The sequence below is a fragment of the Ursus americanus genome, chromosome 14, assembly GCF_024610735.1.
Source record: "Ursus americanus isolate L20-20 chromosome 14, mUrsAme1.1.p, whole genome shotgun sequence".
Lineage (NCBI taxonomy): Eukaryota > Metazoa > Chordata > Mammalia > Carnivora > Ursidae > Ursus > Ursus americanus.
This window is the reverse complement of record NC_142140.1, coordinates 61,555,179-61,568,295: the sequence shown is the minus strand read 5'-3', so window position 1 is coordinate 61,568,295 and position 13,117 is coordinate 61,555,179. Positions and strand designations below refer to the sequence as shown.

Genomic DNA, 13,117 nt, shown 5'->3' with positions numbered 1-13,117 from the left:
TAGCAGAATTTTAATATTGGTTAGAAAATATAGGCCAAGCTCCCACTGGAGCCCAGTGGAATCAGGAATTTCAAGGAGATATGGGAAATTTCAGGGTATGGGGAAAAGTACGGGCTAATAGGGGAGAATATGGGTGTATGGGAAGAAAGCAATTCATTCTGGGGATGGGGGCAGCTTAATACTGAGGACGGCAGCGAAGCTGAGAATGTTGGGGAAGGCTGGAGCGCCATATTGGAGAGGCAGTGATAATCATTGTTTTGGGGGGAACCACACAATGAATTCTGAAATAAGGAGATCACATGGGATTGGACATTTAGGAGAATATTGGAGTCTATGTTCAGATTGTAGAGGCAAGAGGATCTAATTGTAATATAGTCACAGGAGCCAGATAGTGGAATTTGGGATAGAAAGTGGGCGCATATGTTGAGGAACAGGGGACCCTGGAAATGGAGGGGAGAACCTACTCTCTGGAGATTAGTGGAGGGGAGAATATTGGGGGATCATATCCTGAGTAGTCCCTGAAGGACTGTTCTGGGGGATGTGTGAATGGGAAAGAATGGGACTGTTTGGAGAACACGGAGCTATGTATTGGGACTCAGTGGTTAGTCAATATTCAAAGTCAGTAGGAGATCCAATAGCCAAGACCGAAGGCTGGAAAACCAGTGAGAGGTACCTATTACGGGTTCCTTGGAGACTTAATTTCGGGGAAGAGTGCCACTAATTATCAGGGGGTGTTATTGTGGTAAACCGTGGGTGTAAACACAGGCTGACATCGGGGAACAGTGGGCATCGTATCGGTAGCACTGAGATGAAAGGCAGAGGGGCAGTCGGCTAAGCCCTGCGGTGATGCAGGATCGTGGGAACACAGACCTGGGAAGTGACAAGGCTCTGATATTGGCATATGCTGAGTTTATAAAGACACAAGCTGGGCGAACGGGGGGCCAGATTCTAGAGTTTAGTGGGGGGACCATATTGGGGCAGAAGTGTCTTGATAATGGAAGCAGGCAGGGACTATATCTGAGGGGCAGCCGGTGAAGCCACAGGGGACAGTCACAGACCTGCCGTGAGGGGACAGAACAGGACGCTCGCATTTGCTGGGAACCGGATATGGAAAAAGATGCAATAGAGAGGCCTGGGCGGCTCTTCAGTGTAGGGAGAGGCTGCCCCTGGGAAGGCTCATCACGGGACACACCTGTTTGGGAGGGACGGTAGGGATGCTCTGAGGATTATGGGGTGAAACAGAGCAGACTGGGAAGCTTGGCAGCCCCACTGCATGGCTCTGAATTAGCGAGAACTCAGTACACAGGAGACTGAAAAAGGGATTTATTTCATCAGAGGTAAGATAGACATTTCCAGGTAACATAGTACAGCACTGGGTTGATGACATTTAACACTCAAGAGTAAAAAGAGATGGTAGGGGGGTGAGCAGACCGCAAGGTGGGTTTTGGTGTTAGGCCTTTTGGGTCTGAAATGACAACCCCAACGGTTTTCCAGCAGGAATTCTTGCCAATGACAGATACACCACGCCCTCGTCTAGGGTCCCATTGCTGCGGAAGCGCTCAGGGCCAGCATGAAGCCGCCAAAGACGGAGAGAGAGAGCCCTCCCGCGGACCCCAGCCCCGGGCCCCCGAGTCTCATCCCGCGCAGCGCGCGAGCGAGGGTCCCTCGTCCTAGGAGGTCTGCAGCCGCGGGTCCCATGCCGTCCAGGGCGCGACAACAGCGTGGCCTCCAGCTGTGGGTCTCGGCCGGCCCGGTAGCTGCAGCAAAGCCTAGGCAGGAAAAACGCACAGTTCGCGTCAGCTCAAGCCCCTGGGGGGGGGGGGGGACGCGGCGGCGCGCCACCCGGGAGATCGCCACTCACCGTGTCCTGCGCTCCGGCGGCGTCCGCGGGGCGCTCAGGTCCGCCAGCTCGGGAGGGGGGGGGGGAGGGGTTGGGTCCCGGCTGGTGCTCCGGGGGACAGTGCAGCATCACAGGGCTGCGGCCCGCCAGGGCCATGGCGCAGACCCCCGCTCCCCGCGGGGCCCTCTCCGGAAGCCCGTCTCTTAAGCAACCGAAGGTTGGGCTCGCTGCGCGTGCTCCCACCTCATGAAGTGTAGGGTCCAGGGACATCATCCCAATCGTGAGCCGCACCCCGCTCCTCTAAACGCCAAGGGATGTCCGCCCCCTCCCCCAGCCTCAGGGGCAAACAGAGCCTTCTATCAATAGTGGCCGCTGCTCCGGACGTGCCTCCAGATAAGCAGGGACGCAAAGGTAGTGACAAGCACAGGACAAAAGAAGCTAGATGAAGGGTCTCCCGCCCACGCCACGCAGAGCCGTGGTTTCCCTTCCCGCGCCCCCGGCCCCGCGCCCCCGGCCCCGCGCCCCCGGCCCCGGCGGCTCAGGCCAGCTGCAGGTGGATGTAGGTGAAGATGCAGGAGGTGATGGAGAAGGCGATGGCCGCGTAGATAAAAATGGAGAGGTGCGGGAAATGGTCGAGGTAGCAGCCCTCGTCCCGGGGGGGCGCCTCCTCCTCGGGCGGGGGGCGTGCCGCGGCCTTGGGGGGCTGCCCGGCGCGGGCCCCCTGCGCCCTCCCGCCGGCGCGCCGACCGGCCCTCCTGCCCGCGGCCGCCGCCGCCCTGGGCGCACGGGCCGCGGGGAGCTCTTCTTCCGGGGGGGGCTCGTCGAACAGGCCCCCGGAGTCGTCGGCGGGGTCCGAGCGGGTGGGCGCGGGGGCCCAGGGCTGGCGCGGGAAGAGCGGGGCCGCCATGGGCGAGGAGCTCGGGGTTCGCCGGCCGGAGCGCAGTGGGCGGTGGCCGGGCTGCGCTACGGCTCTGCCCGCGGAGGGGCGGGCACTGCTCGGCCGCGCACCTCCCCCCGCTCCTCCCCGCGCCCCGCCCGCGCCCGAGCCCCGCGCTCCGGCCCCCGGCCTGTTCCCATGGCAACCCGGCGCGGGGCTCGGGGGCAGGGGTGTGAGCTGCGAGCCCGGACCCCGGGGCTCGAGGAGGGGGCTCCGCGCCAGAGGAGCTGCGATGTGGCTGCGCGCGGACCTTCCCCGATGTATTTGCCTTTTAAAAAGAAATACTTATTACCAGTCTTTCTGTTTTTGTTTTTTAAATCTAAAATTTAATACATGAAAAAACAAATACGCAATCTTTGTAGAAACCTTGAAAGTTAGAAAGCCCCATAGACAAGAACAGGAACAAAACAAAGGCTCCCACTATCCCAAGGCCCAGAGATAGATAGATGGTGCTTTTCCTTTCTTCCTCCTTCCCCTCTCCCTAACACTACGTCTCTGTCTGCTGCTATCGGGGCTTTCCCTTCTGTTCCTCGCCCCAAACCCAGGATCCTAGCCCTGTGGGCGGCTGACTTTTGAGTAGGCACGCCCCCCCCAGGCCCCTCCGGGCATCCCCCAGGCCCTTCTCTTCCCTCCACTGGCACTGCCCCAAGCTTCTGGACACCTAGGTTCCAAGGCTGGCAAGGTTCCCCTGTGGAATGTGGGGAGAATAGCCACTAGGACTTTTGGGGTCCCAGGGAATTGGAGGGGTATGCTGGAAGGCCCAGCTCAGACTGTCATCAAGGAACTCATGGCCTCCTGTAAGGGAAAGGCACCAGGGTGGGGTGGGGGGACCAGGACCAGGGTGCAGAAACAATGTCTCCAGGGTGCTCTCCTTCTCTCTCCATCTCCCGGTGTTGCCAGGGGTCTCTTGCAGGGCCAGAGCCTCCCACACCGTGGCAGGTGTTCAGATTGTGTTTGCTGAATGAGTAAGGCAAGGGATGAATGGTGGTTGGCCCAGCGGACTCCCATCTGGAGCCTACCACCCCCACCCAGCTCAGGGAGCTTCTGATCCGCTAGCAGGTGGAGAAGGAGCAAGCCTCCACCCCTGCGGCTGGAAATGTCTTTGGAAAAACAGTTTGGCAGTTTCATAAAATGTTAAACATACACCTTCCGTACCAGGAATTCCACTCCCAGGCGCCTACGTGCGGGAAATGAAGACAGGCTTTCATACGGAACCAGGGACTCAGGGACTCGTCCGTGAATGTCCATAGCGGCGTTTTTGGTGATATCGCCAAACTGGAAACGATGCAGATGTTCATCAAATGATAAACGGGTAACCAAAATGTGGCTTATTCGTGCAATGGGATAATATTTCACAATAAAAAGAAGTGAGCTGTGTCATGATGAACCTCTCCATTAAGTGGAGAAAAGCCAGGTGCACACGACCGCAGATTGTTGGATCCCATTTACGGGAAATGTCCAGAAGAGACACATTTATTTAGAGAGACGGAAAGCAGATGCGTGAATGCCAGGGCTGAAGAGGGAGGCGGGGAGGCCAGGAACTGCAGAGAGGCTCGGGTCAGCTTTTTACAGGGATAGACATGTTCTCAACCCCGGTGGTGGTGATGGTTGTGCAGCTAAACTTTAATTTTTCTAAAATTCATGGATGTGTCCACTTAACGTGGATGACTCTCATGACGTGTGAGTAAGGCCATTGTTAAAAAAACTCCAAAACCCAAAACCACACTGGGTTATCATTTCTCAGATACCAGATGGGCAAAACAAAACAAAACAAAAACCGCGGATTTTATTCGCCATTCTGCGGGTTTGTTGGGTGGTTCTTCTGGTTTGAGTTGATTCACCTGATCTCTCCTGGGTTTTGTCATTTGTCTGGCGGGTCAGCTGAGGCTGGGTGATCCAGGATGACCTCACGCCTGTGTCCGGAGGTGGGCAAGCCGTCGGTCAGGTGACCTAGTTCTCCGGTGGGCTAGCTTGAGCTAATGCACGCACCTGGTGGTCTCAGGGTTCCAAGCACAGAAACAGGGAACCCTGCAGAGCGCAAGGACCGTTCCAGTCTCTGCTCGTATTATATTTGTTGTCCCACTGGCCAAAGCAAATCACACAGCCAAATCCAGATTCAAAGTCTGTGCGAAGCCACATTGCAAAGTGAGGGGCAGAATTAGTGACCATTTTTTGCGTGCTGCTACGGAGAAACAGACTATGGGTATATGGCTAGTACATTGCAGAGCTAGGATTCTGGGGCTCACGCTTTTACCCACTACGCCGTTCGCGGCACGGTGTCTGCGAGGAGTGGTGTTTGAATGCAGTGGGTGAGATGGAGATCGGCTGGATATGTAGCCAGAAAGGAGTTTAGACTTTATCTAAAAGCACTAGAAATCCATTGGAAGATTTAAGCCAGGTGGCATTTTGGAAAGCTCCCTCTGGCCATAGGATGGAGGCCAGACACCAGATGGAGAGGCTGATGGCAGAGGGACCGATGAGGACGCCATTGCATTACACCAGGTTAGGGGTAAAAGGAGATGGAAGTGGCAGAGGAGATGAAGACAAGAGGACAGAGCCAAAAGACATTTTGGAGCTAAATTAGGACTTTGCTGATAACTGATGGGAGGGGTGGGGACGAGGGAGGGGGAACTAAACTTTCCCCAGTAGGTCTGGAGGACGATGATGAGTTACCCGGCGGCTGGGTTGGCTCTGCGGTCCGTATGGGAGATATGGGGGAGAATGTCTCTTTGCCAAAGGTCTAAGCTAGCAATCCAGATTTGGGGATTACTGGCGTGGAGGCGATGGGTGAAGCCACAGGTGTAGATAAGATGGCCCAGCAGGGTGGGAAGAGCTGAGGCTTCGCAGAGCACCCAGAGGCCCACCAATTTGACGGTTGTGTGTTAGAGAGAAATAGAACCAGTACGCCAACTGTAAGATTTCACAGATATTACTGTTTAGCACAAGTCTAAACATTTTCAACTGTAACTGAGTTATAGTTAAAGAAAAAAATCACACGGGGCGCCCGGCTGCCTCAGTCGGTGGAACAGCGACTCTTGATCTCGGGGTTGTGCGTTTGAGCCCCATGTTGGGTGTAGAGATGACTTAAAAATAAAATCTTAAAAAAAAAAGAAAATTAAGTAATTGAACTGTACAGACATGACCAAAATCATCAAGTCAGGTGAGGATGCTTGGAATTTGGGTAACGGCCGGCGCAGTGGAGTGGGTGGTGGTGGGGGGGAAGGCTCAGGAGCAGGAGGGAGGCTTGGGGCGGTGGCCCCGCAAGGACTTCCGGGGACGGGGAGGGGCAGGGGTCAGTGAGGCGTGGAGGTGCTGGAAGTGCAGGGGTTCATTGCTTATTAAGAAGGTGTGAGGCTGAACCACAAAGACAAGGTCCTCCTAGGACGCCTTGCCATTTCCTACCTGGTCCACCCGAACAGAAATGCCCACAGTGCCAAACAAGTCTGGTCCCAGCCAGGGGGATTCCTGGGGGCTCTACCTCTGAGTTGACAGAGCTCGGCCAACTGGGTGGGCTCAGCTTGCAATGAGAGAGCTACGTCTGTCCCAGGCCAGGGAGCCCCGAAACGGCAGATACCAGAAGGTTCCAAGCTGCAGCCTCACTCTCTGCTTGGTGCCAGAGTGTTCCAGGAAAACCCTCAGGAGCCAGGGGCCCTGAGCCAAAATCCACCAAAGGACCCAAATGGACAAAAGCTGCCCTTCCCTCCTGCTTCGGGGAAGGGCCCAGAGCACCCTCCCCTCTCCCAGGTGAGAGCCGGCCTCTCCCGACAGTCTCTGCTCCCTGGCTGAGGTGGTAGGTCTGCTTCATCCATTTAGGGGGATCTGCTTGCAGAAAAAGGATACAAGAATCAGGGATCTGGGTCTGTCCCGTCAAAGGTCATATGGCGATGCTGGGGATGCCCCTGCCCCATGGGGAGTCCCAGGACACAGGTCCCCATACTAATAGCGCTGATAGGAACAGTAACCATAAGGACTGCCCGCCCGTACCGTGCACTAGGAACTGCTCTGGGCCTTTCTGCAGACATGGTGTGCTTGGTTTTTATGACCCTATGAGTCATGCACCAGTATTTTCTCGTCTAGAAGTGGGGAAACTGAGGCTCGAGGGGTGAAGGAACTTGTCCAGGGTCTGCCTCCCACTCACCTCCCACACCAGGTCCTGCCGGCCTTTCTGGGGCCACATCCTGGTCTCCCCTTTAGCCAGACAGGACTGTTGTCCTTTAGAATCTGTACACAAAGCAAGAGGCAAAATTCCCAAAGACCACTTCGAGCTCACTGCTCACACCCAGTGAGGAACGAGCTTTGGTGGTTGACTCTGTGTGTTGGGGGGGAGTGCAAGTAGAGGGGTGCGTGGGGTGGGAGGGAGTGCCGGGTGGGGGGAATGCAGGGTGGGGGAGAGTATAGTGGAGGCGGTGCGGGTGGGCTGGGTGTGGGGTGGGGGGATGTGCAGGGTGGAGGGAGCACTGGGTGGGGGGGGGTGCCCAGGGTGGAAGGAGTGTGGAGTGGATGGTGCCTGGGGTGGGGAACTGGGATGGAGGGAGCACTGAGTAGGGGGACTGTAGGGTTGGAGGAAGTAGAGGGTAGAGGGGAGTGCGGGCTAGGAGGGAGTTCGGGAGGCAGGGGGTGGGGGGTGCTCAGGGTGGGGGGTGCAAGGGATGGAGAGTGCACTGGGAGGGGGAGAGCCTGGGGTGAAGGGAGTGCGGTGTGGGGAGCACACAGGGTGGGGGCCTGTGGATGGGGGAATGTGGGGTTGGGGGAGCGCAGGGTGGGGGGGAGCGTGGGGTGGTGGGGAGAGGGGGGTTGGGGGAAGCACAGGATGGGAGGAATGAGAGGTGGGGGGAGAACAGGGAACAGGCTGGGGGGGGCCAGGGGAGCAGGTGGCCGAGAACCTGTCTAGGGGATGTAGGACCCCACGTGAGCTGAGGCTCTAAGCCTCCCTGCTCCCCCAGCCTGCAGTCGCTCCCCAGCTCCGTTGTCCCATGTAGTTCACTCCCAAAACACAAAGCCAAAGACAAAATTACTAAGGATTTCAGGCCAGTGACCCCAAGCACGAAGCCTTAAGTGGGAGGGGGCATGTGCGAGTGACCCATGACGCTGGCCCTACACACACCCTGACTGGCCCTTTACCATCAGCCCTGGGAGCCCGTGTGCGTTACTAACTTTCCACGTTGCTGGGCTTTCTCACCCTAGACAGGACTCTGAACTCTGAGCTGTCAGCTTCCCTAACAGCCCCGAGGGGTAGGTCACGACCAAGACTCTTTCAACAAGCAGGTCTGAGTCTCTTCTTGAGCCCTGTGCTCCCAGCAGCTCCCCAGAGCCTTTGTGTGGGGACCACCCGGCCAGCAGGCATGTGGACGAGTCTGAACCCCCAGGCCCCTGCTCAGGCCTGGCCGGGAAGGGAGGACGGAGCCGATGGGCTTCCCGGCCAGAGCCCGAGTCCCTTCCTTTCATTGCTTGTGAATGACCATGAGCGCCACCAACCCAAGCACCGTGTGGGACGTGGGGCCCTGGCTCCAAACCCCGCTCAGAAACACTTCTGCTGTGTGCCGGGTTATCCTGAGGATTTCTGAGACGGCCAAGACAGCTCCAGGGCCCGGCTGTTGTGCCGACGATCCCTTGCCCAGCCCCCCGCAAAGATCCTCTCCTTCGGACCAGGATTTTCCAAGTGCTTTTCTTTTTCTTTTCTTTCTTTTTTTGAAGCTTCATTTATTTGAGAGAGACAGAGAGAGAGCATGAGCGGGGCAGAGGGAGAAGCCGACTCCTCTAATCAGAGAGCCGGATGTGGGGCTCGAGTCCAGGACCCTGGGATCATGACCTGAGCCGGAGGCAGACGCTTCACCGCTTCACCGACTGAGCCACCCGGGCGCCCGTCCAAGTACGTCTGTGTCTTTCCGGTCCACGCACGGTAGATCGTCAACGCAAACACGCTCTCAAAGTGTTTGGGAGACGTAGGAATTGCTCTGTAGCCGGTGGACAGGTCAAGCGCAGCTGGTAGTGACTCAGGAGGTGCACAGGACATTCCTGAACTCAGTCACGCTGGTGACAGCCAGCTGTGTTGATGCCTGGAACTATTAGTGCTGGCTCTGCGACTTTGGGCCAACCCTTTCTTCCCAGGCCGTCTCCCCATTAAGAAGCAAAGGCATGAATAGTACGGTGGCAGGTGAGGGGAGATCGGTGCATTTGAACATCGTCAGTGCTGAGAACCTGTGAGGAGCGCGACGGAATAAGACCTGGAAAGTCATGCGGGTATTCACGCCTCTGATAGGACCCTCTCGCCCCTTACTATTGATTGAGAGACAAGGATCTAAGAATAAAGAAAAGTTCTCTGTAAAAAGATGTCTATTGCAGTATTGCTCAGCACGGGAAAAAATTGTTGGAAGCAAACTCGGTGTTGGAACAAGGCGGGGAGAAAGGGAACTCAATGACGGCGTGCCCACCGGAGGGAACCCTGCGCAGTCTTCACACAGAAGGATTCTGAAGACTCTTGGCAGGTCCTCGTGGACGACCTAACTCAAAGTCGGAAAGGCAAGATTTGAACCCCCATGTGCCAGGATGGCAACGAGATGAAAACGTATTCCTGCCGAGAAAGGCTGGAACTGGGAAGGTAAAGACGGTCCTTTTTGTGTTGTTTGGATGGTGAGATCATGGGGCTTTCTCCTTTTTCCAGACATCGCGTACCATCGTTCTATTATTCTCTGACCAACTGAAGCCGTTAATAGATGAGAAAATCTAAGTAATGAACCAAGGGGCCGCTCTTAGGGCTCACAATGCCCCGGGATGGGTGTTCGGATCCCGGCCCACGCAGACTGAGGACCTCCCCCAACTGTCTGCATGGCCCCACGTTGCCTAGCAACCGCCTGCTCAGCACCAGTTGCTAGGAAACCAGGGACAGAGCCAGGACTCCTGACGAACACCAGTCTCTTCCATCAAGGACCCTCGAGTCATGCTCCCATCCGGGCAGTCTTCCTCCTCCCCTGCTCTCCCTCCAAGTTCCCCACCTTGCTGGGGCTCACTTGCCCCTGACATTCAGACAGCCCACCACAGTACAGGGGATCACAGGCTCCAGGGGACCGCCTCCCTTCCCCAGTTCCAAGATTAGCGCCTGGATTAGAATAAGTGCATGGCTTCAAGCTTAAGTCCGTCCTGCTCTCATCATCGGGGCGAGTATTGCCTGCCTTCTAGAAGGGCCCTGAGGGAGTCATTCTTCCAGAAAAGCCACCGAGGTCAGCCCAGGCCTTACCAGCCCGGCAGCACCTGTCCCAACAGGAGCGTTAAATCCAGGAGCCTTGAATGAGTTCCTTGACCGCGGTCACACGGACGTCTCTAAGTAGCTTACTTTAAGGAGAGAAGAAAATCATCTCGGATGGATTCACTGCACACAGCGATTCTGGAGAACCCCCGATTTTCCACCTGTGCTGAGAAGGATCCGGCCGCCCCGCACTTCTCACCCCCGGCACCCTCAACCTAAGGAGGACGTTACCTTCCCTAGCGGCTGCTCCGTTCAAAGGCGAGCCACAAAGGCCGGACCAGCGTGGGCTGGCGGCAAATGTGACATGACGGCTCCTGCCCTGGGACCAGCGGAGGCTTCTTATTAGTGGGAACGTTGATACGAGCAGAGGAACCTGCCCTGTGCTTAGCCGGGGCCTGGTTCCCCGGCTCACAGAGACCCTCGTGGGATGGGTCCCCGCTTCGTCACTGTGGCCTATTACCGTTTGCAGACCTACCCCCAGATCGAAAGAATCAGCAGTGTTTCCAGTGCCTATGATCTGCAAAATGGCAAAGGGTCCCACGTGCCTTCTGAGAACCAAGGAAGCTGGGGAGGGAGCCAGTAACGGGCAGGCCCTCTCTTCTAGGTTGGGATGATGGCAGCCCTGATCGTGAGCCGGGCAACTCTGAGGGCAAAGGGTGTTTAATGTGCTCCGAGGATGTGATGCCTTGTTATTTTCCAGAGATGGCTGAACCCACCCGTACCCCTCCCATGTACGTGTGCTCTCCTTCAGCTGTCGCGAGTGGAGAGGTGGGGTCTGGTTCCCTCCCCTGGAATTTGGGCTTGCGTGTGTGTGTGTGTGTGTGTGTGTGTGTGTGCTCGCGTGTGAGTGTGGTTGCTGCGATCGTTAGAACGTGGTGCGAGAGATGGTACGTGACGTCTAAGGCTAGGTCATCAAAGGATCCAGCTTCTGCTTCTCTCCAGCTAAGATCCGAGCCCTTCTCGATTTTTCGTGTCTCGGGCAAAATACATTTTGTCACCGTTTAAGCCCTAATAACTGGGAGAGCGCCCAGCTAGAGCTAAGGGAGAGCATGGCTGCATGAGAAGCTCGGTGGGAGACTCATCAGAAGGGCCGGGCTACCTGAGCCCGGGGCAGTTGGGCCGTGTGATCCCCCCAACGAGAGGACAAAGACCTCCAGCACCGTGGAGCTGTCCTCTCTCTCTCTCTCTCTCTCTCTCTCTCTCTTGGTCTCGTAGACCAACAATTCTGTCTACTGATGCCCGGTCCGACCGCCGAGCATGCGTGTTAGTCACCACTCTGTGGGGGCCGCAGGGCTCTGCTGAGCCTGTCAAAGGTATCATTGTCACTGTGGTTCAAAACCGTCACCCGCACAAAGAGAGGACCGAGCTCGCCGGCAGCACAAGGGTCCCCGTCAAAGCTGCCCAGAGGTGGGAAGAGCTGCTCCGAGGCAGTGAACGTCTCATCGCTGGAAACGTGCAGGGACAGGGCGGCCCCCCTGCGTGCTGGCTGTCTAGCATTCTACGGCGGTGCGGAAGTTCACCTCACGTGCAATCAACTATACACACTCACGGTGTGGACTTGTGGTTTTGCCCTGTGTCTATACCCACAAACCCACCATCAGCAATGAGCACACCTATTGACGTGGGAAACGAAAGCAGAACAATCGTTAAATTTCCTTACTATCTACACCCACTGATGAGTCCTTGAAACAGGCAGAGTGACCTTCCTCTAGGGACTCAGCCGCCTTGATATTGACACTTTGCTAAGGGCAAAAGGCAATCCTAGCCCGACCCCCAGGACCCTGTACGTCTCCTTTAACATAAAAATTCCTTTGGGAACTTCCTTTATCTCTACTCCCCGGAGATGGGAGATGCGTGTTGGCGATCAGCCCCAGCATCTGGCCACCGATGGACATCTGCAGGGTCTCAAGACCCAGGGTTTATTAGATCGTAATAAATGACCTTTTCCCGACAATAGCCAGCCCCCTTGGAAACCTTGTTTCCAAAATACCTGGCAGGCTTACTCTACCCCCAACCACCTCCCAACTTGAAAGGATAGAATGGGCCACTCCTCCTGACCCCGGTGCTGCTTTTTCTGCCCCCGGGTCCTGACCCCGTGCTTTACTAAAACCACCTTTTTGCACCAAAGCCGTCTCAAGAATTCTTTCCAAATTTTCTTGTGCCCGTTCAGAATCCTTCCTCCCACCACACCCTCAGGCAACCGTCATCTTTGTCTTACTGTAGATTTGTTTGCATGTTTTAGATTTTAGTGAACGAGGTCCCACGGTCCTGCTCTGTTTTGTCTGGCTTTTTTCACCCAGCGCCATTATTTGGAGACCCACCTACGTTGCCGGGTGTGTTGAGAGTTCGCTCTTTTCGCTGCGTCGGGTCCCATCATCCCAATGTACCACCATATGTTTGTCACCTGGTACTACCTGCGTTGTTTCCAGTTTTTGGCTATTACAGATTAAGCCTCTATGCGTGTCCGCGTACAGATCTTTATATGAACACGTGCCTTCACGTCTCTAAGGTGAGAACCGGCACTGGCTTTATGGTCCTGGCTGCCAGCACCCTGAGAACCCACTGTCCCATTGGAAGGATGTTCAACCCCCTTACTCTTTCATTTTTTAAATTTATTTATTCATTTTTATTGTATTAAAATACACATAACATGAAATTGACCATCTTAACCACTTTTCACCACCAGTTCAGGGGCATTAAGTATATTCACTTGGTCGGGCAACCGTCCCAACCACCCATCCACAGAACTTTCCCCCGTTCCCAAACTGGAACTCTGTCCCCACAAAACACTGAGCCCCCTCCTCCCCCAGCCCCTGGCTCCCCATCTACTTTCTTTCTGTATGAATCTGACTCCTAGGGACCCCCTAGAAGTGGGATCTTTTTTTCTGTATTTTTTTAAATTTTATTTTATTTAAATTCAATTAATTAACATATAGTATATTATTAGTTTCAGAGGTAGAGCTCAGTGATTCATCAGTCGCATAGAACACCCAGTGCTCCCCAATGTTCATAGCAGCGACGTCCGCAACAGCCAAACTCTGGAAAGGGCCCACAATCCAGCAACAGAGGAATGGATAAAGAAGACGTGGCATATATC

The 13,117-nt window shown here is 55.7% G+C and overlaps 1 protein-coding gene across 1 annotated transcript; it reads right to left on the bottom strand.

Moving 5' to 3' along the window:
- Positions 1-2,346: 2,346 nt before the first annotated feature.
- Positions 2,347-2,823, bottom strand: SMIM48 (small integral membrane protein 48). Its single transcript, XM_045804830.2, has one exon. It carries the CDS (start codon positions 2,745-2,747, stop codon positions 2,379-2,381), a length of 369 nt encoding a protein of 122 aa, XP_045660786.1. The 5' UTR covers positions 2,748-2,823; the 3' UTR covers positions 2,347-2,378.
- Between the last annotated feature and the right edge of the window lie 10,294 nt (positions 2,824-13,117).

What these genes read in the sequence shown, in the direction of transcription:
- SMIM48 (XM_045804830.2), bottom strand. Translation starts at nt 2,747, where the DNA reads ATGGCGGCCCCGCTCTTCCCGCGCCAGCCCTGGGCCCCCGCGCCCACC.